The 25240-nt window shown below is 42.0% G+C and overlaps 1 protein-coding gene across 1 annotated transcript in view; it reads right to left on the bottom strand.

Annotated features, from left to right (window-relative positions):
• LOC149458562 (uncharacterized) overlaps positions 1 to 25240 on the bottom strand; it is a 65467-nt gene that overhangs the window by 13143 nt on the left and 27084 nt on the right. The window contains exon 2 of the mRNA XM_089682037.1: positions 5089 to 5189. Coding sequence (XP_089538163.1) covers positions 5089 to 5189 — 101 coding nt within the window. The remainder of the gene's footprint in view (positions 1 to 5088; positions 5190 to 25240) is intronic.

Raw genomic sequence — 25240 nt, 5'->3', positions numbered from 1 at the left:
GAAGAGGCCATCCCCAAACTGTTCCCACGAAGTTGGGAGCATGAAATTGTCCAAAATGTCTTGGTATGCTGACGCCTTAAGAGTTCCCTTCACTGGAACTATGGGGCCAAGCCCAACCCCTGAAAAACAACCCCACACCATAATCCCCCCTCCGCCAAACTTTACACTTGGCACAATGCAGTCAGGCAAGTACTGTTCTCCTGGCAACTGCAAAACCCAGACACATCCATCAGACTGCCAGACAGAGAAGAGTGATTTGTCATGCTAGAGCAGCCATTCTCAACTAGGGTGCCTTGAGGTTTATTTAGGGGTGCCTTGGCAAAATTTCTAAAACTTGTACACAAATCAGCAGGTGGAACAAGCCTGCCTTTTAGTTACACAAAGACACAGGTATTCATTGTGTACCATTACGACCTTCTAGCCGCCAGCGTCCTAACAACCAATGACATCATCAGTTGATAAGGAGGATATCCGCTGCCTGCACAGCATCCTAGTTTGACCCTTCCCTGCCCCTCTCCATCAGTGTTGGGGTCACATTAGCTCAGTGATGGAGAAAAACTGTGGGAGAAGAGAAACACTGGAATACTAGTCAGTACCAGTGTGCAAAAGTGTATTTGCTTTGGAAGAATAAATCACCTCTAATGTTGGGTGTCCGACATGTGTGGATGTTGCTGCGTTATATACAACTATTAGAATAGCTTTTCACATTTTGGAATGAGGTGCCTGAAGACTTTCCATAATTGTAAAGGGTGCCTTGGGACTGTTCATAATTGTAAAGGGTGCCTTGACTGAAAAAAAGGTTGAGAACGCTGCTCTAGAGAACACGTCTCCACTGTTCTAGAGTGCAGTGGTGGCGTGCTTTACACGCTCCATCCGATGCTTTGCATTGCACTTAATGATGTAAGGCTTGGATGCAGCTGCTCGGCCATGGAAACCCATTCCATGAAGCTCTCTACTCACTGTTGTGCTAATCTGAAGGCCACATGAAGTTTGAAGGTCTTTAACTAATGACTCTGCAGACAATTGACAACTTCTGTGCACTGTGCGCTTTAGCATGTGCTGACCCCGCTCTGTCATTTTACGTAGCCTACCACTTTGTTGCTGAGTTACTGTTGTTCCCAGTTGCTTCCATCTTGTTATAATACCGCTAACAGTTGACCGTGGAATATTTAGTAGCCAGTAAATTTCACAGATGGACCTATCATGGGACCACGCTTGAATTCACTGAGCTCTTGAGAGCGACCTATTCTTTCACAAATGTTTCTAGAAGCAGTCTGCATGACTAGGTGCTTGATTTTATACACCTGTGGCCATGGAGGTGATTGAAACACCTGAATCCAATAATTTGGAGGGCTTGCCCAATACTTTTGGCAATATAGTGTGTGTATATATATATATATATATATGTATATATATATACATACAGTGGGGATCGAAAGTTTGGGCACCCCAGCTAAAAATTTGTAATAATGTGCATAAAGAATCCAAGGAAAGATGGAAAAATCTCCAAAAGGCATCAAATTACAGATTAGACATTCTTATAATATGTCAACAAAAGTTAGATTTTATTTCCATCATTTACACTTTCAAAATAACAGAAAACAAAAAAATGGCGTCTGCAAAAGTTTGGGCACCCTGCAGAGTTAATATCTTGTACTGCCCCCTTTGGCAAGTATCACAGCTTGTAAACGCTTTTTGTAGCCAGCCAAGAGTCTTTCAATTCTTGTTTGAGGTATCTTTGCCCATTCTTCCTTACAAAAGTCTTCCAGTTCTTTGAGATTTCTGGGCTGTCTGTCACGCACTGCTCTTTTAAGGTCTATCCATAGATATTCAATTATGTTGAGGTCAGGAGATTGTGAAGACCATGGCAAAACCTTCAGTTTACGCCTCTTGATGTAATCCCCCGTGGATTTCGAGGTGTGTTTAGGATCATTATCCATTTGTAGAAGCCATCCTCTCTTTAACTTCAGCTTTTTCACAGATGGCATCAAGTTACCATACAAAATTTGCTGAAATTTTATTGAATACATTTTCCTTCTACTCATGAGATGTTCCCTGTGCCACTGGCTGCAACACAACCTCAAAGCATGATTGATCCAACCCCATGCTTAACAGTTGGACAGAGGTTATTTTCATTAAATTCTGTGCCCCTTCTTCTCCAAACGTATTTTTGCTCATTCCGGCCAAAAAGTTCAATTTTAACCTCATCGGTCCACAGAACTTGTTTCCAAAATGCATCAGGCTTGTCTATATGTTCATTTGCAAAGTTCAAACAATGATTTTTGTGGTGAGGACGTAGAAGAGGTTTTCTTCTGATGACTCTTCCATAAAGACCATATTTGTACAAGTATCTCTTTATAGTGGAATAGTGTACCACAACTCCAGTGTCTGCCAGATCTTTCTGGAGGGATCGTGCAGTCAAACGTGGGTTTTGAATTGTTTTTCTCACAATCCTGCGAGCTGTTCGGTCTGATATTTTTCTTGGTCTTCCAGATGTTGCTTTAACTTCCACTGTTCCTGATGACTGCCATTTCTTAATTACATTCCGAACAGAGGATATTGACATCTGAAAACGCTTTGCTATCTTCTTATAGCCTTCTCCAGCTTTGTGAGCGTCAACTATTTTCGGTTTCAGTTTTCTAGACAACTGCTTAGAAGAACCCATGGTGCTGATTGTTGGGGCAAGGTCAGATGAGTCTGGGCATTTAAAACATTTGAGATTGACATCACCTGGTCTTCCCAGAGGATGATTGAGAACAATCCATGACACTGGCAGGTCTCAGCTTGGCAAAGGGGGCAGTGCATGCTATAAATTCTGCAGGGTGCCCAAATTTTTGCAGACGCCATTTTTTTGTTTTCTGTTATTTTGAAAGTGTAAATGATGGAAATAAAATCTAACTTTTGTTGACATTATAAGAATGTCTAATCTGTAATTTGATGCCTTTTGGAGATTTTTCCATCTTTCCTTGGCTTCTTTATGCACATTAATACAATTTTTTAGCTGGGGTGCCCAAACTTTCGATCCCCACTGTATATATATATACATATATATATATATATATGACATTGGTGTCACAAAGTATTTTCAGTTTTCTCAAGAAAAAGAGCAGTATAAACTGTCTCTTATCAGGCTGTGTCTTTCTCGCTGAAAGCAGGTAGGCATGTGAAGGAGTCAAACACTTCAGCTGAACATGAACTACTGAGTTCTGCATGAAACAGGCTTTTTTCATCAAGGCAGTTAAGACTAGCCTAGTAAACCTGTAAGCTCAGTCTGAACTCCACCTGCTGCTGGAAAATTGTAAATATGAAATACTAATGTACAATATTTTGTATTTACCTAACAAAAAGTATACACATTTTTTAGTCCTAAACACAATATAAAATAAGCAAAAAAACACAATACTGTCCCTTTAAACAATCTCTACTAAAAAGGGAGCAAACACATTGCAATGTATGCATCAATATACATGGATTGTCAAATGTATATATCAAGAAAAAACAAGAATTGGATGAAAGTGAAATATATTGCCTATGACATCCTTGATCCTAGCTCTCATTTTTCTCAAATGCAGGATGGAGAATAAACACCTTGTTTTCCTTTCAATTGGTTTATATACATGAAGCATTCTATAAGATTCTAGGTGTGTTGGTCACACAAAGGGTTTCTGTAGATTAACTAACCTGAAAAATCAATACTCTGGATTTAGTAAAAAAGATGTACTGTATGTGGTATAAGCGTTGAGATGCATCACCAGAGAATTTCAAATCTCTGGACAGAGAAAAAAGTATGGCAGCTGTAATTCTGAACAACTTTAGATTCTTGCTGTATAAATTAAAAATTATGTTGGTGCTTTATATTCAATAATGTTTACATGAAATAGTTTTATTCTAGTAAATAAGTGTATCTTATTGTCTTATAAAAGAAGTAAATATAGTATACATGAAGTGTGAAGTCAGGTAGACTAGTCACTACTAGACTTGTGTAGTTTAAAAGACGAGCAACAGCCCTGCCTGATATAACTGGATCAAGGCCAGTTGAACCTAGCATGCACCTCACATGTGGGTAATTGCACTGGTTAACAGAACACACCCCTACACACCTTAGGACTAATGTAGGGACCTGCCATTATTTGGCAACTAAACCATCAAATTGTGCATCCAGTTGTAGTGACCTGAATGTTCCTAACACTACTAGATTACAAAGTGAAGGTACAGTCTGTCTGGCAGATGCCTGAATTAATGATACTTTGTTGGGATTTCAGTTTTATAAAAAACCATGAGGGCTCATGCACACGAGTGTGTTAGGTTTTACAGCATAAAACAAAGAATCTTACTGTGTAACGTTTACATGTGTACAGAACTTGAGCAGCCTATTGGTTACAACAGGACTGCATTTCAATGAGCACAGGCATAATGGCCGCCGTTGGCTCTTTAGGCGCATGCGCGGTGTTTTTTGTCTGCAGTCACTATACTGCAGGAAAATGGCCGCGGCGCACTTACACTGCGCATGCACGGCTTTACCGCGATGACGTAGGTATGTGTGCCTCTATACTTAAATACAATCGTGTCTCCTTCATGCACCCCTTTGAAAACGTGCACAGCGCACGAAACGCGTCAGCGAGGTGCCCCCCAGATACCTTGACATACCGCACGGCTATTGCTGCCAGGTGGCCTTAATGACTCCCTCCACCAGACACCTTTCCCACCCTTGGAAACAAAAGAAATGTTAATGAGCAACTCACACCTAAGCTAATCTCAACACATACTGCTGTCTCTGCTTCTACTCTCTGTATTTCTCTGAAACAGTCTGATATAATTAATAATTTACCACTTTCCAGTGCATTCTGGGCATTTGGGAGGTTCTCCTGTGCTTATCTTTACTAAACGCTTCTAAATGCAAATGCGCATAAACGCGGTATGCAAACGCGATTAAACAGACATTTTTTAACCTACGTTTTCCAGCAGTCAGTTTCCATCATTCAGAAGTGTCCCGTGTACATGGGGCCTAAGTGTAGCTACACAGATCTGGCCATCCCTGTTGCTGATCCCTGACAGTGCTAACCGCATGACAAGGGTAGATGATCTTACCTTTCTGGAAAGCAATATTTCTTCACTATGAAAATGGCTGCCAACAATGCCAGAAACGCAACTACAACAACTGCAACGATAATTCCAGGGTGAACTCTGGCCTACAGAGAGAGAGAGACCATTTTTAGCCCCAACATCATTGTCCTGGTATAAATACTATACAAAATAAACAGTAAAATGATTTTACTGTTATTGCTAGAAAAAGCTGTTCTTGGTTTAAAAACCATCTGAAGAAACCCCTTATTTAAAAGAAGGCCCACTTCTAGAGATCTGAAAGCTGACCATATCCATTATGCTTACAGTACAATCTCCTTTAGATCTAACATCAGCTATGTACTACAAGTGCATGCCTGACTGGATACAAATTGTCTTCACATTACATAATGTTTGTATATCTAAATTAGATTGTACAGCGATTGGAAAATCAAATTGTAACCTTTGTGCTTAACTTCACTACTATAAAAGCAGAACAGAAAACTAAGGAACCTTATGGCATCATTGTTTTCAAACAATGGGAGTCATCAAAAAGGGATAGCAGAAATAAACAGCTGTCTACATGTAGGCAAGTGGTGTACGTATTCTGCAAAGCCACAAATACTCTATACACTGTAAACAGTGGCCGCATCATCACAAGAGGGCTTCTAGTGTGGCAGAGGTCATTGGTAAACTACTAATATATGAGGAGCGTTCAAGTCAAACTGGGACTTTTGAGCTTATATAAGAGCAAATTTAAAGGGGTTGAAACTGCATTTATTTGTCTACATACTCCCTTGCTACATTTATATCAGTGTTTAACCACTTGCCTACCAGGCACTTATACCCCCTTCCTTACCAGGCCAATTTTCAGCTTTCAGCGCTGCCGCACTTTGATTGACAATTGCGCGGTCATGCAACATTGTACCCATATGAAATTTTGATCATTTTTTTCTCACAAATAGAGCTTTCTTTTGGTGGTATTTAATCGCCACTGGGCGCTTTACTTTTTGCGCTATAAATTAAAAAAAGTGCAAAAAATTTGAAAAAAAAAAAAAAGTTTATTTGTTTCTTTTATAAAATTTTTCAAACAGGTATTTTTTCTCCTTCACTGATTTGCGTTGATGAGGCGGCACTGATGGGCACTGATAGGCGGCACTGATGGGCACTGATAGGCAGCACTAAAGGGCACTGATAGGCAGTACTAATGAGGTGGCACGGATAGGCGGCACTGATAGACAGCACTAATTAGGGGTCACGGATAGGCGGCACTGATATGCAGCACTGATAGGCGGCACTGATAGGTGACACTGATGATGGGTACTGATAGACGGCACTGACTGGCATCACTTCTGGGCACTGACTGGCGGCACTGACTGGCACAACCCCTGGGCACTGACTGGTGGCACTGACTGGCAGCACTGGTGGGTGGCACTGGTGGGTGGCACTGGTGGACAGCACTGGTGGGTGGGCACAGGTGGGTGGCACTGGTGGGCACAGGTGGGTGGCGCTGGTGGGCACAGGTGGGTGGGCACAGGTGGGTGGCACTGCTGGGCACATGTAGGTGGCACTGCTGGGCACAGGTAGGTGGCACTGCAGAGTGGCACAGGTGGGGGCACTGCTGGGCACAGGTGGGGGCACTGCTGGGCACAGGTGGGGGCACTGCTGGGAATGGGTGGGCGGGGCTAGTGGGCGCACAGCTGATCGGAACTTGCGGGGGTCACTGCTGGGCACCGATCATCAGGGCACTGATCATCAGTGCCCTGATGATCGGTGCCGATCCCCGCTCTGACAACTGCCGGTTCTCGGCAGTACTTTCCTCACGATCTGACAGCGTGAGGAAAGTGCAGCCGAGAACCGGCACTTGCATTTTCCTGTGATCAGCGTGTCATTGGACACCGCTGATCACGTGGTAAAAGGCCGGTGGGATCGGCCTTTCACCACATCTCGTGATCAGCTGTGTCCGTAGGACACAGCGATCACGGAGATCGCCGGGTGCGCGCCCCCTGGGGCGCGCAGGAGAGCGCGTTCTGGGAGGACGTCATATGACGTCCACTCAGAACTGGCCGGCCGCGGTGAAGCCGTCATTCGGCTATGCGCGGTCGGCAAGTGGTTAACTAATGCCTGGAAAGCTTCAGAATAGAAAGATTTGTCAGTACGCTTGAACCATCCTAGCGCAGCCTGCTTCACTTCATCACAGTTATGTTCACCATTCCCACAGAAAGATTTGTCTCCTGTGCAATTTCACAACAGGTTATGCGTCGATTATCCAGGTTCAGGCATTCCACATGTTGAATGTTCACAGGAATGACTGCTGTGGGCTGGGAACCACTACGGCTGGGATCATCACTGACAGTCGTACAGCCATCTTTGAAACGTTAAACCATTCAAATATCTTACTGTGGCTTAGCATCTCATCACCGTAGTTTGCTTGAAGTCTTCTGTAGATATCTGCGGGTCTTGTGCTCACCACCACTTCACCACAAGCTGTTCCATGCACGCACTAACACTGTTGTCTGCCACCTTGATTAACAGGATTGGCTCGAAACATGTTCGCCACCTATCAGTAATAGGACACACTGGTCACTTGCTACTGCGTGTAGTACCGCCAGGTTAGCATCCCTTTTTATACCTGTAAAATTAGAAGTCCCGGTTTGACTTGGGTGCCCCTTGTAGGTTCGAGAAAGGCTGATATATGTCATCTTTTTGTTTGCATCTCATTTTACATTGTATTAAAACAACTGCAAAAATTATCTTTAAAAAAGCATATTCCACATCAACCCTTCAGATGAAACTGTAGCAGAATTATACAGATATACTATGCACATATGAGGTGTTTTAATTGGCACTATGTATTAACATGATAATTCACAGTCTGTCTTGTGTATGACAAATGAGTCACTTTAGAGCAAGTTGAATGACAGATTACCGGAATGCATAACAATTACAGAACACAAAACGTGAATTTCAGCATTAAAAAGGCTGTTCTGAGGAGCCTCTCACTGTGATCTGCTCCCAGAGGACTACCTTCTGGAACCTTCCAATAGTTAATATTCACTGAAAGGAAAGGTGTATTCCTAACGCACACAAAATGTGTGCTCTGTCTATTTACAGTTATTGTCATTCTTTCTTCAAGAGTAAATTCTACAAGGAAGGATGTCTATACTCTCACAGAATCCCCATAAATTGTCAACATCCACATTATCTTATTAGAAAATAATGATGATCGTCAAAGTGGTGTAATCCACAGCAACTAAAATTCTCTTTTCATCAAAGTACAGCAGCTAGGAAACAAAAACCATTTAGTTGCTACAGAGGCAGCGGTATGCACACTTGCTAAATAAATCTGTAGAATTTTCTCCGCTGTTTTTTTTTTTTTTGGTGGAGACATGGGTCACTTTCCGAGGTTTTTTACAAAATAATTCACAGAGCTTTTCATTCTATAATATAGGAGGACCTATCTGTACAACCTATTCAATTGTTACCCTACCAGGCTAGCCCTTAGGCAGGCCATAGACGGGCCATTTATTGGCCCATAAAGGAAAAATCGGTCGGCCCCCTTGCTGATGCTACCACCAATGTCCATGAAAAACATCAGTTTTTTGCGGATTTTCCAGCATGACCGATAAAACTAAGCGAGAAGATCCGTGAAAAACGGCCGATGGCCTGGCCCCACTAACGGCGTGAATATCGGCCGATTTTTCGTGCGGACGAAAACTCGGCCGATAAACGACCCGTCTATGGCCTGCATTATACTACATAGCTGGTAGATATAAATTAGATTGTAAAATTAAACTGAAACCTCTGAGCAACATGCTTCAATGACAACCAAACAGCAAAATGCACAATTGAAAATACATTTATGCATGGTGTTCAACCAATCTTGTGACTCTTGAGGCACCAGTGCAAAACAGTGCACCTCCATTTTTTCACTGCACTTAAAGTGATATTAAATCCAAAAGCAAACATTTATTATATGGCAGCTTACCAATTCTTAGGTGTGATGGCTGCATTTTTTTTTCTTTTTCAGCCTTTCTTTCCATTTTTTATTCCTTTCTTTCCATTTTTTATTCACCTGGTGATCTGGACAGCAAATATGTTGTTTTTCAAAAGAACATTATATGTTCTATATTATCTATTACAGGGATGAGACAAAACCATTCAACACTGACAGGGGTATAAAACCTTTATCCCAAAAGGAAAAAAAACCTGTTTGCTATAACTGCTGGAGTTTGGCTTCAATTTGTTAGTGTATTTAAATCTGCGAGTTCATCTAGCACTCTTCCCCTTCTAGGCTGACAATGCTGCTGTCCAAATGTGCCCCTATGCTCCATCATGAAAGGGACACACTACTACAGAAGGTGTGTTACTGGCCAAATCACCAGGTGAAAACAGAAGGAGAAAGAGCCTGAAAAAGAAAACCAATGCAGCAACCACATCTAATGATTGGTAAGCTGCAATATAATACATAAAAAAAAAATACATTTATGCAAGATGCTTTACCTACAATAGATTTGTAATTTTCTTCAACCATTCTTGTGATTTGAGCACCAGGGCAAAGCAATGCACCTCCCAAAACATTTTTCGTTTTGGGTTAAAAGTGGTAGTAAACCCACTTTGTATACTTTTACCTACAGGTAAACTTATAATAAAGCTTACCTTTAGGTAAAATGAATATCTCCTAAATGTGCACCGTTTAGGAGATATTCAAGTTTTTTTTTGCAGCTGGCACATGTGCTCTGAAGGAACGATGCACATTATGTCTTTACCCTGCAGGAGACTTTTTTTTTTTTTTAATAATGGACACGGTTAACTACTACTTTACTATCCAAAACTTGGTCACCAGCCCTTTACTCCCCTGTTCAACCTGCTGATTGGATAATGAGAAAACATATTTGTTCTAGGCTAGTGACTCAAAGCCCTGAAGTCAATGAGTCAGTAAAAAAAGGCATGCAACTAGCATTCCTAAAAGGAGATTAGACATGGCAAGCTCCATATTGTTTTCATGACCATGGACCGCTTATCAGAAGGCCAGCAAAGTCCCACAGTTGTATGCATGCATGGTTTTACCTTGGCTGTGAAGACACAACCATCTGAATATTATTTTGTGATACTCTTATGGAGTCTCACCCACTTACTATCTCTTTTGTACTTTTGATAAATTGGCGGACATTTATTATGCAAATGTGCTATATACAGAAACTTTTCTTTGCAAGGACATTTGAGCTTTATTTTTATGCATATTGAGTAAACATTCTTCTTCATGAATACACACAAATGTAATGTATGCATACTTCTCTCTATAACTATTATAGAATGTGTTATAAGTTAGATATATCACTTTTAGATATTCTATTCAAAAGTGGCATTTGCAAAACATTCTTTTGCTGCAAGCAAGGACTCCCATAGTATATTATTTTATAATACTATTAGCTTAAGCATAATAAAAAAGTGTATTTAATGTTTGCTTGTAACATTTTCAAAGTTGCTTTCACTATTTTTCTGGGATCCATCACCAAGAACTTACAAGTTTGTCCCTTTATACAAACAAAAGGAATTTGGGCCAGTCTAGGTTAATACCTCCTACTCCAAGAGCAAGATCATAAGCAAAGTGGGTGGGACCTGTGTCCCTCAGTGGATTCTTAGAAATGGTTTTTGGAGTAATCATAAGAATCCCATTTTATTTCTTGTCCTTTGAGGGGCACAGGAATTTAGGGACGCAAATGACGACCAAAAACAGTCCAACAGAGGAGTGGGCAACAGATGGTTCAAACCCATGTGCGCAATAGCTAGTCAGAGAACTGTAATGCTGTGAACTTCCTGGGCTGAAAGTTACTTTTCAAGCACCAAGCAAAGTACGTTGTATGTCTACCATGTGTGGTGACAGAACTTGTGGGAAGTAGACTTCAACATTTTTTACATTGTGGGAAGAGACTGCAATGCAGGGTGGTAAATCGGTACTTGAGACAGAAGGTTGAAATGATCTGGATAGATCCCATGAATTGTCTGCCAAGAGTCTCATTAGATTGGGTTACCACATTCACCTAGGCCAGTCTATAGCTATGAGGATAACTGGAATGCCCTCCATTGCAATTCTGCAAAGCAGACAAGGAAGGAAATTCAGGGGAGGAGGCGTAGATCAGGGTGTACTGATGCTATAAAGTCTCTGCTAAAAGATTCCTCTAATTGGAGATAGACCTGTCAAGTTTGTTGTTGAACCTGGAGGCCAGGAGGCCCACCTCTGGCAAACCCCATCTCTGACACAGGCCCTGGAATTTTAACACCTTCGGATTAAGGGTGCCAGCTGGGAAAGTGTGCCTGCCTATTGTCCACACTTGGGATGTAAATGGGGGATAGGGCTGGAGCATGAAGTTCTTCCCAGTACAGTTTCCACTCTACCTTCCACAGCGAGACTTCTGGTTCCTCCCTGATGACTGAATTATGTCATTAAAACAGCACTGGATGACTGAATCCAGATCAGATGATCCTTCAGCCGACGGGCAAACAAATCACCTGAAGTTCCAGAAGGTTGATCGGGAGACAAGATTCTTCCAACATCCAAGTTCCCTACACAGACAGGATGCCCAGGGCTACTCCGCAGCCTAACAGGTTGGCATCTGTCATGAGAGTCTAGCAGAAGACAGGAAGGACTTCCCTGACTCCAGAGGAGGATTACCACCCCACAAAACCAGCGAAAACTTGTTCTTCGGTGCCAGATAACCAGTCTGTCCAAGGGCTGGCTGGATTTACCACACAATGACAGGATGTTGTATTTTAGAGGTCTGAAGTACAACTGGGAAAATAGAACTACCTTGAAGGAGGCTACAATTAACCCCAAGATTCTTGAAGATTGTGTGTAAATTCTGAGTTTTACAAGTCTTAGAGAAGAGATAGCCGCAGATAAAGCGGTACAACGTATGTAGGATGTGCTTCACCTCTGTGTATCACCTGATGCTAGTCATTTCACTGGTTATATCTGCAGGTTTTCAACCACATTAAGGTGATACATACTGTGTCAGTTAGAGTCAAGACGGCCTCTTTATGTTTTGGAGCAATGGCAGAAGACTGCAACTCATCAGGTGTAGGCTTGTCTGTCAAAGACCTGACCGACTCAGGATCAGACAGACACAGCCTTGGTGGCAGTTAAAGGCTCAAAGATTGCTATTGCCATAGGTAGGTTAGAAAGAGATTCTGCAGGGAAAGGAGCAGGAGCATGCTTACAGCCTCTGTGATTAGAATCAGTATTGCTATTTGTCCCAGAATGTCCCACGTGACTGTAGTGAAATTCTCCTTAGAATGGAGCTAAAGAAGACTCTAACATGGTGTAGACTCTAACAGAAGGAAAACTTCTGTGTTGTCTGTGTCAGGAGAGGAGACACTGCAGGCAGCACCAGACCTGTTAGTGGAATGTAAACTGGAGGCACCTAGAACAGCAGGATTGGACCTCGTGTCTAGAGTCAGACATGTTGGACTGCAAGACATGCAACTTGCTTAGGGTATTGGTAAGGCCTCCAATACTCACAAACCCAACTGCTGGGAAGCAGGTGAAGGGTAAGGCAGGTGAAGAAGATCGTGTCACAGGAAATGGCCAGCAGGGGTGAACTGTAAGCAAGTGAGAAGGTACTTCTTCAATGCTGAATGGGGAAAAGAGACCAAGCATGACACTCTGCTCAGCAGATACCATCAGTCATCAATCCCTCAGCTGTAATACTATCTGTAGTAAAACCATGGGAAAGCAGGAAATTGACAATAGGTCACAGTGATCAAAGGTTACTTTCCAGGCTACCACCACAGTGTCCAGTCCAGCGAAGTCCAGGTACTTTTCTTCAGAGATGTCAGGTCTTTGTTAATTGATCACTATAAAGTGGCCAACAGGACAAAAATTGAGGGGGCAGATCTCTAAAATGGGTTCACTGCATTTAAAACCTAACACAGGTTCTAACCATTACCCATTCTATCTAAAAAAAAGGTTTGACCTTGAATTGTACTTTGCACAAATGAAATCCTGAATTTTTTTTTAAATATAACTACTATATCTTATCAAGGTCTGGCATTATATTAGCCGTTCCATGTAATCCTCTGTACAGCAGACCAGAATATGGAGGGGCTGTACTCTGAGCCAATCAGGCTCTACTCACAGTGCTGTTAAACTAACAATTGGAATTGATGGTTTCAGGTTAGAGCAGAAAAAATAGAGGAATCTCCTCATCAATGTGATGCTAATTCTGCATTCACAGGCTAAAACAGGTCCTTGACCAAGCTATGATGCTTAAAGCGGAGTTCAAAAGGGGAAGCTCTGCTTGTCTGCCTCCTACCCCCTTCCACTGCCACATTTAGCACTTTTTTTTTGGGGGGGGGGAGGGGGGTACCTGTCAAAACTGAGCAAGACGTTCGGGCCCCTCCTGTCTTCTGGGACACCGCCCAGGTCTCAGAAGACTGCTGGACCATTCAGAAGATGCAGCGCGACTCGACCATGCACAGTGGCCACCAGACTGTGTGAAGCTGCAAGCTGTCATAGCCAGGTACCCACAGTTGACATGGCGGCACTAGTGCGAGAGGAGGGAGAGAAGGGTGAGCACACCGCTGGATCCTGGGACAGGTGAGTGTGTTTGTTAAAAGTCAGCCGCTAATGTTTTTGTAGCTGCTGACTTTTAAAAAACACAAAAACGACTGGAACTCCACTTTAAGTGAAGTGGACAAAAGTAAAATGAGATCTATGTTCTCTGACAGAGAAGCTTAGATCACAAGCATGGCTAAACAAAATGATAAATCTTAGCAGGTAAGACAGTTCACTGAAGTATTTCAACTGAGTATTTAGCTGCTTTCCTGGAGTTCAGCTTTACATATTCACAATTAGCATTGCCAAGTAAAATATGCAGCCCTTTTTAACCCTTTGAGGACCGTAAGATTTTGGAACGCCAAAAGAATCAATTTTTTTGTTTTAAAGTTTGTACACTTCAGTTGCTGTAACTAAGCCATTTCATGAAATAATTGGCAAAAAGCTAGATCCATTTGTTGTTTGTTGATAAGAACTAAAATTTTGACTCAAACCAAAAAAAAAAGAAGAGTTTTAAGTTCTTAATCAGAAGATACACGCAATTAAAAACATGGGACAAATACGTCCCTTGGTCCTCAAAGGGTTAACCCTTAAAAAGGCTTCTGTACTTGAAACTGTCATTAAAACTGCAGAGAGGTAATTGATGGTGAAAAGCTTTTTTATTTAATTTTTTTTTAGCATTCTGTTATGAGTAATTTATATGAATTATGATGTCTTTGGTGAATTGTTGTAAGTCTTTAAAGCAGTACTACTTTTATAAACAAATCTCTTTGAACTGAAGGAATCACAACCTACCATGCTCTTGCAGAGTAAACATATAATGTGTTATTTTTCATTCTCCGGTTTAATATCCTAAGGGGTACACACTAGCTTTCAAGCCATATGGCCAATGAGCACTGTACTATCCGTAATAGCTATTGTGCACACACACAATAAACAACCTTCTCTCTGTGTCAAGCTCCAGCCCTACAGACGTCTCGCACAGTGGAATCTGCACATGCAAATTAGGATCACATTTCACAGCAGACTTACTTCCTCCAGCTGAATTAAAACCATCTTAGTGAAAATTAATTACCAAATGTTCCAAGGTGTGCTCCATATTAATATTCTCTCCAACAGACTCGAGCAGTGGTTTTCTCTGGCTCACTTTCTACATGGGTACAATTTGCCATTTCTCATTTCACTGCTGTTAAACCTGCAGGAACGCAGTTATGGACACAGAAGTAACTTTGCAGATAAATTAATGGATATATTTTGTGTGGAAACCTATTGCAACACACCGCACTATTCTACACAATTAATTTAGAGAAATAAATACTTGGGAAGTGCCAGAAAGACAAAAAGATGGTGAAAAAAAGAGCATAGAAAGACACCATGTGCATTTCTTAAAAAAATATTAGAATAATCTAGATTAGGGTTATGTTTTTGAAGGTTCTCAGGTCTTGGTGTAACCTGTGGTAGTTAGTCACATTCTGTCACCATAACTGGACGAGAAGGCGGCACTCACAGGCTCAGATTGTGTATATAACAATTTGGAACGTCAGTGCACTCAGCTGATCCCTTGAGAATGTCCATTCAGAGGAAACGCGTCGGGGCGGAGCCTGTGGTGACGTCATCGCGAGACGGAGCTAGCGTCACTGTATACTGTTTGACACACTTGTACTTTTGGAAAAAAATTGAAAATATACACAGTATTTTTAGTGATAAAACCAAGCAGTTTTGCACTATTGGAGACTTATTTGTTTTCTTTTGTCGGATTAACATCTATGGAAGGAAAGATGTGATGCAATTAAGTCCCCCTGTTGGTGTGTCCTGTGGTTCCCTAATAGCTGGATACATTGGCTGCAACAAAGTCCATGCACCTCAGAGCGCTTATAGATCACCTATAATTTGGGGTCTGGTGATCTCAAAAGGAGCCAGCAGCTACCTCCTGTACATAATGCTTACAGCCAAACCACAGCCAGGGATCTGTCATTTGAAGAGACCCTGAGAGGAGGCAAATGCGCAGAATGCATATCCTGTTCCAGTGAAATGCACGCCGCAGTGACATTTCCAGTTCAGGATTTCTATAAATGCCTGGTACTTTTTTTTTACCAAGTGAGTGCATTTATTGCTTATGTGTGATTTTAAAAGAGCTTAGTTTTTTTTTAATAGAAATCATACTTACCTAGGTGGATGCATCATCGGTCTGATGCTGCATCTGTCCCCCTAAGACTGAGAACTGAGCGATCAGACACTGCTGATCACTCAGTTCCCAGTGCTCCATAAGCAGAGAGCCGGTGACGATCAGTAAAAGGCATTATATGCAAAAGAAAAAGGATAAATTGGGATTATGCTGGCTCATTAAATTTTAACAGTGAACAGTGAATATGCAAAAGAAATAGATCAGGCAATGATTCAAATTTAAAAGTGTAATATAAAGTGCTGTGCTACCTAAACTAAACCAATCACGCTATATGCATAAACCTAGTGCAATATATCAATAAATAAAAGTGCAACAATTATGCATAAAATAACATAAATACTTATACAATCAAGCAAATAAAATTACTGCGGGTAAAAATAGTCTGTGCCTTTTTAGAGGAATCCTCATTGATACAGTTCATCAACAGTTCAATATTAGTGCCATATCCTGGGTTCAGACAGTCCACATGTGATCATAACTGATAGCACTGTCTTCCCATTCATCACTGTGCTCTCAATGCGCTCACCTTGATGATTTGACCTACAACGCATATATGGTCAAATAACACGTGTTGTTTCCAGCAGATAACTCTCAGGTAGCACAACACCTCCTATGCACTTGTAGTGATATCTCAAACTCCTCCTGTCCACTAGGGTGCCTGTGTCTTCCACAGTGTCAGAAATTGGGTGTTGGTCCCTTTAAGGCTGTCTTATGCCCACGCTGCCCTATTAACCACTTGCCCTTCTGAGGATTTCCCCCCCTTCCTGACCAGGCCATTTTTTGAGTTACGGCGCTGCGTTCATTTAATTGACAATTGAGCGGTCATGCAATGCTGCACCCAAATGAAATGTACGTCTTTTTGCCACAAATTGAGCTTTCTTTCGGTGTTTTTTTCGGTTGCACCAATAATTTTGATAAAAAAAACAATATTTTTGATGTTTTGCTATTAACCACTTGCTATAGCTGAATGACGTGATGCGGTAAAAGGCCAATCACAGCGGCCTTTTATCACGTGATCAGCTGTGTCCAATGACACAGTAGATCACCAGTAAATGCAGTTACCGGTTATCAGCTGCACTTTCCTCATGCTGTCAAACTTTTTTTTCAAAATTTTTGCTCTTTTTTTGTTTATAGCGCAAAAAACAAAACACCCAGCGGCAATTAAATACCACCAAAAGAAAGCTCTATTTGTGTGAAAAAAATTATAAATATTTCATATGGGTACAGTGTTGCATGACTGTGCAATTGTCATTCAAATTGCGACAGTACTGAAAGCTGAAAATTCGCCTGGGCAGGAAGCGGTATAAGTGCCCTGTAGACAAGGGGTTAAACATGTCCAGTAAAAAAATTTAAAAAATCAAATTTCATCATAAATTTAGGCCAAAATGTATTCTGCTACACGTATTTGCTAAAAAAAAATCCCAATACATGTAAATTTATTGGTTTACGTGAAAGTTATAGTGTTTACAAATGGTGGTATAAATACAGGAATTTTATAAACTTTTTACTAGTAATAGCGGCGATCAGCGACTTATAGCAGGACTGCGGTGGGCGTTCTGACACAAAGGGGGAACTAACTTCCCTGACATCCCCAGTGACACCAATACAGTGATCAATGCTAAAAAAAAAAGCAATGACACTGTACTAATGCCACTGGCCAGGAAGGTGTTAACACAAGGGGCAATCAAAGGGTTAACTGTGTGCTTTTTCACAGTAAGCTCTGTGTGTGTGCTTCACTGAAATCACACTGCTTTGGATGGCTGTGCCTAAGACTAAGGTGTAGTGGTGCACCAAAATGAAAATTACGGTGCTGGAACCAAAAATTCAGGATACACCTGGCCAAAAACCAAAATGGACAGTTTTTAAAAAAATGTTTTTAAATTGAATGCGGCTGGCATTTTTGCGTTGAAGTCAAAAGGGGCGTTTTTGCATTGAAGTCTATGGGATGCGACTTTGTATTAAAGTCTATGGGATATGACTTTGCTTTAAGGTCTATGGGACACAACTTTGCATTAAAGTCACTAGGGGTGTTTTTTCATTGAAGTCTATGGGATACAGCATGCCATTATCAGCAAAATGATAACCCTATTTTCGTCTGATGATTTTTGGCGGCCAATATATCTGTGCATCCCTACCAAGGTGACATCACAAATCAAATCACTGCAATCATATTGCAAGGCACATGTATACTGTAGGCCTGACTCTAGAACAAGTAAGGTCAATGTGTTTTAATAGAGAAAGATTGCTTTTAAAATAGCCATTTTTCATAATTGAATTACATGAGGATTATTTAGCTTGTATTGCTAAATCAATTATGAAACTCATTTTATAACTGACTGACATTTCAAAAGGGCAAATTTCACCTTAGAGCTCGTTTACACCAGCCTTGTTGGGCAACAATTTTCTTACGTCCTTTTCTTTCAGTTCAAACAAATGCAACTTAAATGTATTAAGCTGGCCATACATGGAGTTCTTTTGATTAGCCAGCAGGGCTAATCGGAAAAACTGAATGGATTCCCCCATCCACACATTCAAGGTGGATGGAGGAAACCTCCTTGCTGGACCATTGTATTCTGACAGTGGGGGTGACTCCGCTGTCAGCATACACTGAGCAGCACTGCAGCCAATTGGCTTCAGCATTGAACAAACAAAACATTTCCAATATGACCATAGATCAGTGGTTCTCAACCTTTGGGTCGCGACCCCTTTGGGGGTCGAACGACCCTTTCACAGGGGTTGCCTAAGACCATCGAAAAACACATATTTCTGATGTGTAAAGAGCAGCTACTGTGTTGAAAGCAGCTACTCTGTTAAAAGCAGCTACTGTGCTGAAAGCAGCAGTATTGGAGGTAAAACGACACTTCATGAATTATAATTACTGGGTTAATAATTTTATGGTTGGGGGTCACCACAACATGAGGAACTGTATTAAAGGGTCGCGGCATTAGGAAGCTTGAGAACCACTGCCATAGATGGATCGAAATCCCTGCTGAAGCAGGCTGAATTTTGATCCATCTCTAGCCAGCTTAGTGTGCTCTGAAAAAAAAGTGGGTCAGGCTTCATTTTTAGTGCCGGTTCACATATATGCAGATTGGATGCGATTTGGACCACATCCAATCCGCATGGCATGTGACATAACATTGCTTCCTATGGTGCCTGTTCACAAAAGTGCGGTGCGGATTCAGTGCGCATTGAAATTGTCATGTTTGATTTCTGAGCAGTGTGGTCTGGTTCAGGTGTGGATTGCAGACTATTTACTTCTATGGGAAGTGCTTCTGAATTTCAGGTCATCAGTTGTGAACAGTATTTCAGTTTAGGATCAGGTTTCAGCACAGTTTGCTCTTCCCCACTCCCCTTTCCTCTTAACCTCTGCAAATCCACAAAAGCCTCGCAAAACTGCATCCAAACCAGCCCTGAACCTGTGAACAGTACAGTCTGCAGCTGTGTCACAAAAAAGGGTCTTGAACCGACTCTGAACCACTGAACAAGTAGATTGCAACCTGCACTGAAACTGGACCTTGAAATACAGAACGCACATGTGTGAATTGGTAAAGTGTTACTAAACCCTCAACAGTAAAATCAGTCTGTATATACAGTAAAGCATGCTTGTTATACTGCTGTGGAACCTAAGGGATTCATTCTCTGCATTGTTTAAAATGATGTTTGATCCTGACTTCTCTGATCATCCCCTTCTTCCAGTGTCCTCCTCTTATCTCTTGATAAGACATGTGTGGAGACACTCTGCACATGCTCAATTTAATGTGAATTGCTAAAGAGGTTTTTTTTTTTCCTTGGGAGAATGCATGTGATCAGCACAGGACCAATCAGCACTGTCCAGACAGAGGTCAGGCATTTTGCGCCCCCCTACAGCAGAACTAAAACTCCTCCTACAAGCTTTAAGCTAGTGCTCTGCTGGACACTGATAAAAGTCACAAGACTGCTCTAACTGCTGATGAGAAAAGGTATTTAGCAGTTTATATTTACAAAAATAATTGCATTCCAAGTAGTGTGTACTGTGGGAGACCAGATATAGTAAATGAAGGGTCCGGGGTTTAGTAACACTTTAAATAGGGCAGCTACAATGCAGGGCAACATATTGTGGTGTGTAGAATTGAATGAAAGTGATTCTAATTGTAAAAATGTTTTTTCTTTAAAAAAACAAACATGTTATACTTACCTGCTCTATGCAATCTTCTTTTTGTTGGGTCCCCTCCTGGCTCCTCCCCCCTTCCAAGTGCCCCCCTAACAAGCTGCTTGCTATGTGCGGGCTTGCTCCCAAGCTTCACAGTCTCTGTCTGTTGACACAGACAGTGGGACTCAGCCCCGCCTCCCGCATTACTGGCTGTGACTGGCCCACCTCCCACGTCACTGGCTGTTTCTGAGCCAATGAGAAGGGAGAGAGCACAGAGAGCCTCTGCTCTTGTGAACATCGCTGGATCGAAATCAAGCTCCGGTAAGTATAACGGGGGGTCTGGGGGGACCTGCACACAACTTTTTTACCTTAACTACTTGACTACCAGGCACTTATACCCCCTTATCTACCAGGCCAATTTTCAGCTTTCAGCGCTGCCGCACTTTGATTGACAATTGCGCAGTCATGTAACATTGTACCCGTATGAAATTTTGATCATTTTTTTCTCACAAATAGAGCTTTCTTTTGGTGGTATTTAATTGCCACTGGGCGCTTTACTTTTTGCGCTATAAATAAAAAAAGTGCAAAAAATTTGAAAAAAAAAAAAAGTTTCTTTGTTTCTATTAAAATTTTTCAAACAGGTATTTTTTCTCCTTCACTGATGTGCGTTGATGAGGCAGCACTGATGGGCACTGATAGGCAGCACTATAGGGCACTGATAGGCAGTACTAATGAGGTGGCACGGATAGGCGGCACTGATAGACAGCACTAATGAGGTGTCACGGATAGGCGGCACTAATATGCAGCACTGATAGGCGGCATTGATAGGTGACACTGATGATGGGTACTGATAGACGGCACTGACTGGCATCACTGCTGGGCACTGACTGGCGGCACTAACTGGCACAACCCCTGGGCACTGACTGGCAGCACTGCTGGGCTGCACTGGTGGGTGGCACTGGTGGGCAGCACTGGTGGGTGGGCACAGGTGGGTGGCACTGGTGGGCACAGGTGGGTGGGCACAGGTGGGTGGCACTGCTGGGCACAGGTAGGTGGCACTTCTGGGCACAGGTGTGTGACACTGCAGAGTGGCACAGGAGGGTGCACTGCTGGGCACAGGTGGGCGGAGCTAGTGGGCGCACTGCTGGGCACAGGTGGGCGGAACTTGCGGGTGGCACTGCTGGGCACCGATCATCAGGGCACTGATCATCAGTGCCCTGATGATCGGTGCCGATCCCCGCTCTGACAACTGCCGGTTCTCGGCAGTACTTTCCTCACGATCTGACAGCGTGAGGAAAGTGCAGCCGAGAACCAGCACTTGCATTTCCCTCTGATCAGCGTGTCATTGGACACCGCTGATCACGTGGTAAAAGGCTGCTGTGATTGGCCTTTTACCACATCACGTGATCAGCTGTGTCCGTAGGACACAGCGATCACGGAGATCGCCGGGTGCGCGCCCCCTGGGGCACGCAGGAGAGCGCGTTCTGGGAGGACGTCATATGAAGTCCACTCAGAACTGGCTGGCCGCAGTGCAGCCGTCATTCGGCTATCTGTGGTCGGAAACTAGTTAATACAGTGAATGTATTAAGGTAAAAACCGTCTGCCTTTAGATTCACTTTAAATATCCATTTGTGAAAATTCAATTGTTACAAAAAGTAAACAGTGCAATGCATTATATCAATGCGTTGCACAGCGCCCCTATACAAAAGCACCCACTGATATGAATGGGCCCTTAATATACGGAGTATTTTTAAAGACACACACAAAAATACCCTACAAAAAATCTAATAATGGGGATAAAAACTCACTTTAAAGACTTTTAACCTACTCAACATCTATTTACTCTTATGTCACCATCATAATATATCATAGAGATAGTTCTACAATTACATCAGCAAAAGAAGGTGGTAAGGATCTCAAACTGATCCTCCAACAATAAGTTGGGTATGTTGAGAAAAATAAAGTTTAATGAGTAAAAAGTTGTAATGACAACAAAAAAAGGGCAAGAAAAAAGTCTTATAACCCTGGATAAAAGATACAAGTCTGTTGTCTACACCCCTCGACAACAGAATGACGTCTCTGTACCTCAAAATAAAAGAAAAGAAAAAAAAGAGAATGGGTTCCTCAGATCTGTCATTGAGTAACCAAAGGAGCACAAAAAGAAATCTATCCCATTAAACCATATTTATCATCTTAAACAGAACAGCATAATCTACATTGACTATAGGATCAATATTCCTGCAGCCGGCTGTGCAATCAGACCATGCTAGCACACAAATGGGCGACATGTCTTTGTACGTAATTTAAGGCTCTGGAAAATATTTTGTGAAAACGGAAAAATATAAAGCAGGAAATAATGGTCTCCTATTCTGTTAACCTTTACTGAGCACAATTAAACTTGCATAACCAGCAGGCATCTTTTCATTGAGGAGGTAAGGAAAAGAAAAGGATCTTTACAGATGAAGCATAAAAGAAGTCTTTGTGGAGGTCAGGTATGAAGAATTGTAAGGAGTGACTGTCCCTAGTGTCATTCAATTCTCTTGGACTCCTTTGAACAGGCAGGATCTTCTGAAAATATATCAATGCGGAAAGGCGAAAGAAAAATGTCACATCGCAGGAAGCGAGTCCCCACTGCTTGCTTATTTCGATCTGCTCTGGTGGGCGCATCAGTTTTACAAAAAAATTTAATAAACAAAAGTTTATTGTACCTTAAAAGCTACATTTGGAAGGGTAACATCAATGTAAAAGAAAAGGGTGGTTTACATTTAAAGTGCACCAGGCACTGGATATATGTACTTTTTTGTACAAAGTGCATGCATGCTAAATAATATATCGAGTCCAACTCCAGGCAATTATTTTTGTTTGTTTCACAGATGTTTACAAAAAAAAAAAAAAAAAAGCATCTCAGAGTACAATTCTCACATTCAATTCAAAGTTATCACAAGATACCTGTTTTAACCTCCCTAGCGGTCTGATTATGTCAATATTTCTGTGCTCAAAGCGGTACATTTTTTTGCATGGAAATAGGTTGTTTTATATTGTAGGCCTGTAATTCTTAGGAATAACTCACTGAAATCTGTCCGAACAAGAGTCTAGTAAACATTCTGGGTATGGTAAAATTTGGAACACAAAATCATAAATTCTAATATAATAAATAATCATAAAAAATATAATATAATAATAAATGTAATTCAGTAATATAATCAAACCAAAAACACTGACATTTGAAATAGAGCGCCAAGTTTGAGCTCAGTCGCAGAATCGTTTTCAGTGTCTGATGACAAATTTCCCCCCGTATCATTATCACTCAATTCTGCAAGTGGTTCTGATTTACTATCGCTGTTCTCTAGCTGATCTAAACCCGCTTTTGACCTAAAGGGACGCTTTTTGGACGCCATGGACGATTCTCAGTTTCCAGGCAGAAAGAACAGTAAATATGCAGGCAGGGCACAGGACAAAGTACTCGGGACAAAATGTATGTGAAATGGTTTGATACAGGAATGTTATACTATCAGATTTTAGTGTATTGAGTGAATGTCACATTTTTACATTTTTGAATTTCCCGCTGGTTCCATCCCCTGTACAACCTGATGCTTGCATTGAACAAAACCCTGAAGACGGATGCCGGCATTGGCCAGAGGACATGGCCAGGGACGCTGCAGGGGGGACATCACGTGAGCGCAGGACAAGGTAAGTGCTGGAGGGATCCCTGAGCAATGCTGCAGTGTATTCCCGAGTGTAGCTTGGGGTTATCGCTTCTGGTACTGAAATTGAACCCCGAGCTACACTCGGGAATACCACCAGGGGGGTTAAGCGACATGATGAATTCAGAAAAAACATAGTTACATAGTTAGTCTGGCTGAAAAAAGACAAAAGTCTATCCAGTTGAATCACAGAGGAAAAAAAAAGTCATATTCCTATACCCACAGTTGATCTAGAGCAGGGGTCTGCAACCTTTAAGACATAAAGAGCCACTTGGACCCGTTTCCGAGAGGGAAAAAAAGACTGGGAGCCGCAAAACCATTGCAACATTTAAAACAAATCCGACACTGCATATATTGCGAAAAGCGCTCTGGTCATGAAGGGGGTTTAAGGGCCCAGTAAGCAAAGGGTTAACCAGGGCCACAGTGTATCGTCATAATCACAATCATAGCCTTAGGTCAGTGGTGGGCAACCTTTTTTTTCAACTGAGCCAAATCTCGCCAAAACCACGATTGAAATTTATTTTGAGAGAAACATTTTTAAAACTGAAAATACATCCCCCATATAGTAATTCATCCCCCATAGTAATTCATCCCCCATATAGTAATTCATCCCCCCTACAGTAATTCATCCACCATATAGCAATTCATCCCCCCTATAGTAATTCATCCCCCATATAGTAATTCATCCCCCATATAGTAATTCATCCCCCCTATAGTAATTCATCCCCCCTATAGTAATTCATCCCCCATAGTAATTCATCCCCCATATAGTAATTCATCCCCCATAGTAATTCATCCCCCATATAGTAATTCATCCCCCATATAGTAATTCATCCCCCATAGTAATTCATCCCCCATATAGTAATTAATTCATCCCCCATAGTAATTCATCCCCCATATAGTAATTCATCCCCCATATAGTAATTCATCCCCCATATAGTAATACATCCCCCATAGTAATTCATCCCCCATATAGTAATTCATCCCCCATATAGTAATTCATCCCCCATAGTAATTCATCCCCCCTATAGTAATTCATCCCCCATAGTAATTCATCCCCCCTATAGTAATTCATTCCCCCTGTGTCAATTCACTTACCTTTGCTCCGCGCGTTCCTCTAGCTGTGTTCCCGCGCCGTTCTGGTCTTCAGGGCGGACTGTGAGAGGAGAGGAGTTCGTCACGCTGCCCCGCCTACATCCTGACAGCCAATGTTTGGAGGAGGGAGGGGAGCGGGCGCCCGGCACATAGAAGAGCTGCATTAAAAGAGCCGCGGCTTGCCGACCCTATTGCCTGTCACCTGGTGGGCAGTGTGCTCCGGAGCCGCAGGTTGCCGACACCCGATCTAGAGGAAGGCAAAAAAACCCAGCAAAGCATGATCCAATTTGCTCCTGCTAGGAAAAAAATTCCTTCCTGATCCCCCGAGAGGCAATCGGATATTCCCTGGATCAACTTTTCCTATAAATGTTAGTACATGGTCAGTAAACCATGCTGATAAACCTTCAAAAAGATGTAGGCAGCCTCAGGGGAAAATTTAGAGCCCATAATTAGGCTTTAAGGGGTATGTTTACTAAAACTGGTGCACTCACAATCTGATAAAGCTG

This window comes from Staurois parvus, unplaced genomic scaffold (genome assembly GCF_062004578.1).
Source record: "Staurois parvus isolate SC_StPar_1 unplaced genomic scaffold, SC_StPar_1.0 ptg000283l, whole genome shotgun sequence".
NCBI classification, from domain to species: Eukaryota; Metazoa; Chordata; class Amphibia; order Anura; family Ranidae; genus Staurois; species Staurois parvus.
The sequence above is the reverse complement of the archived record's forward strand: the minus strand, read 5'-3'. Positions and strand labels throughout refer to the sequence as shown.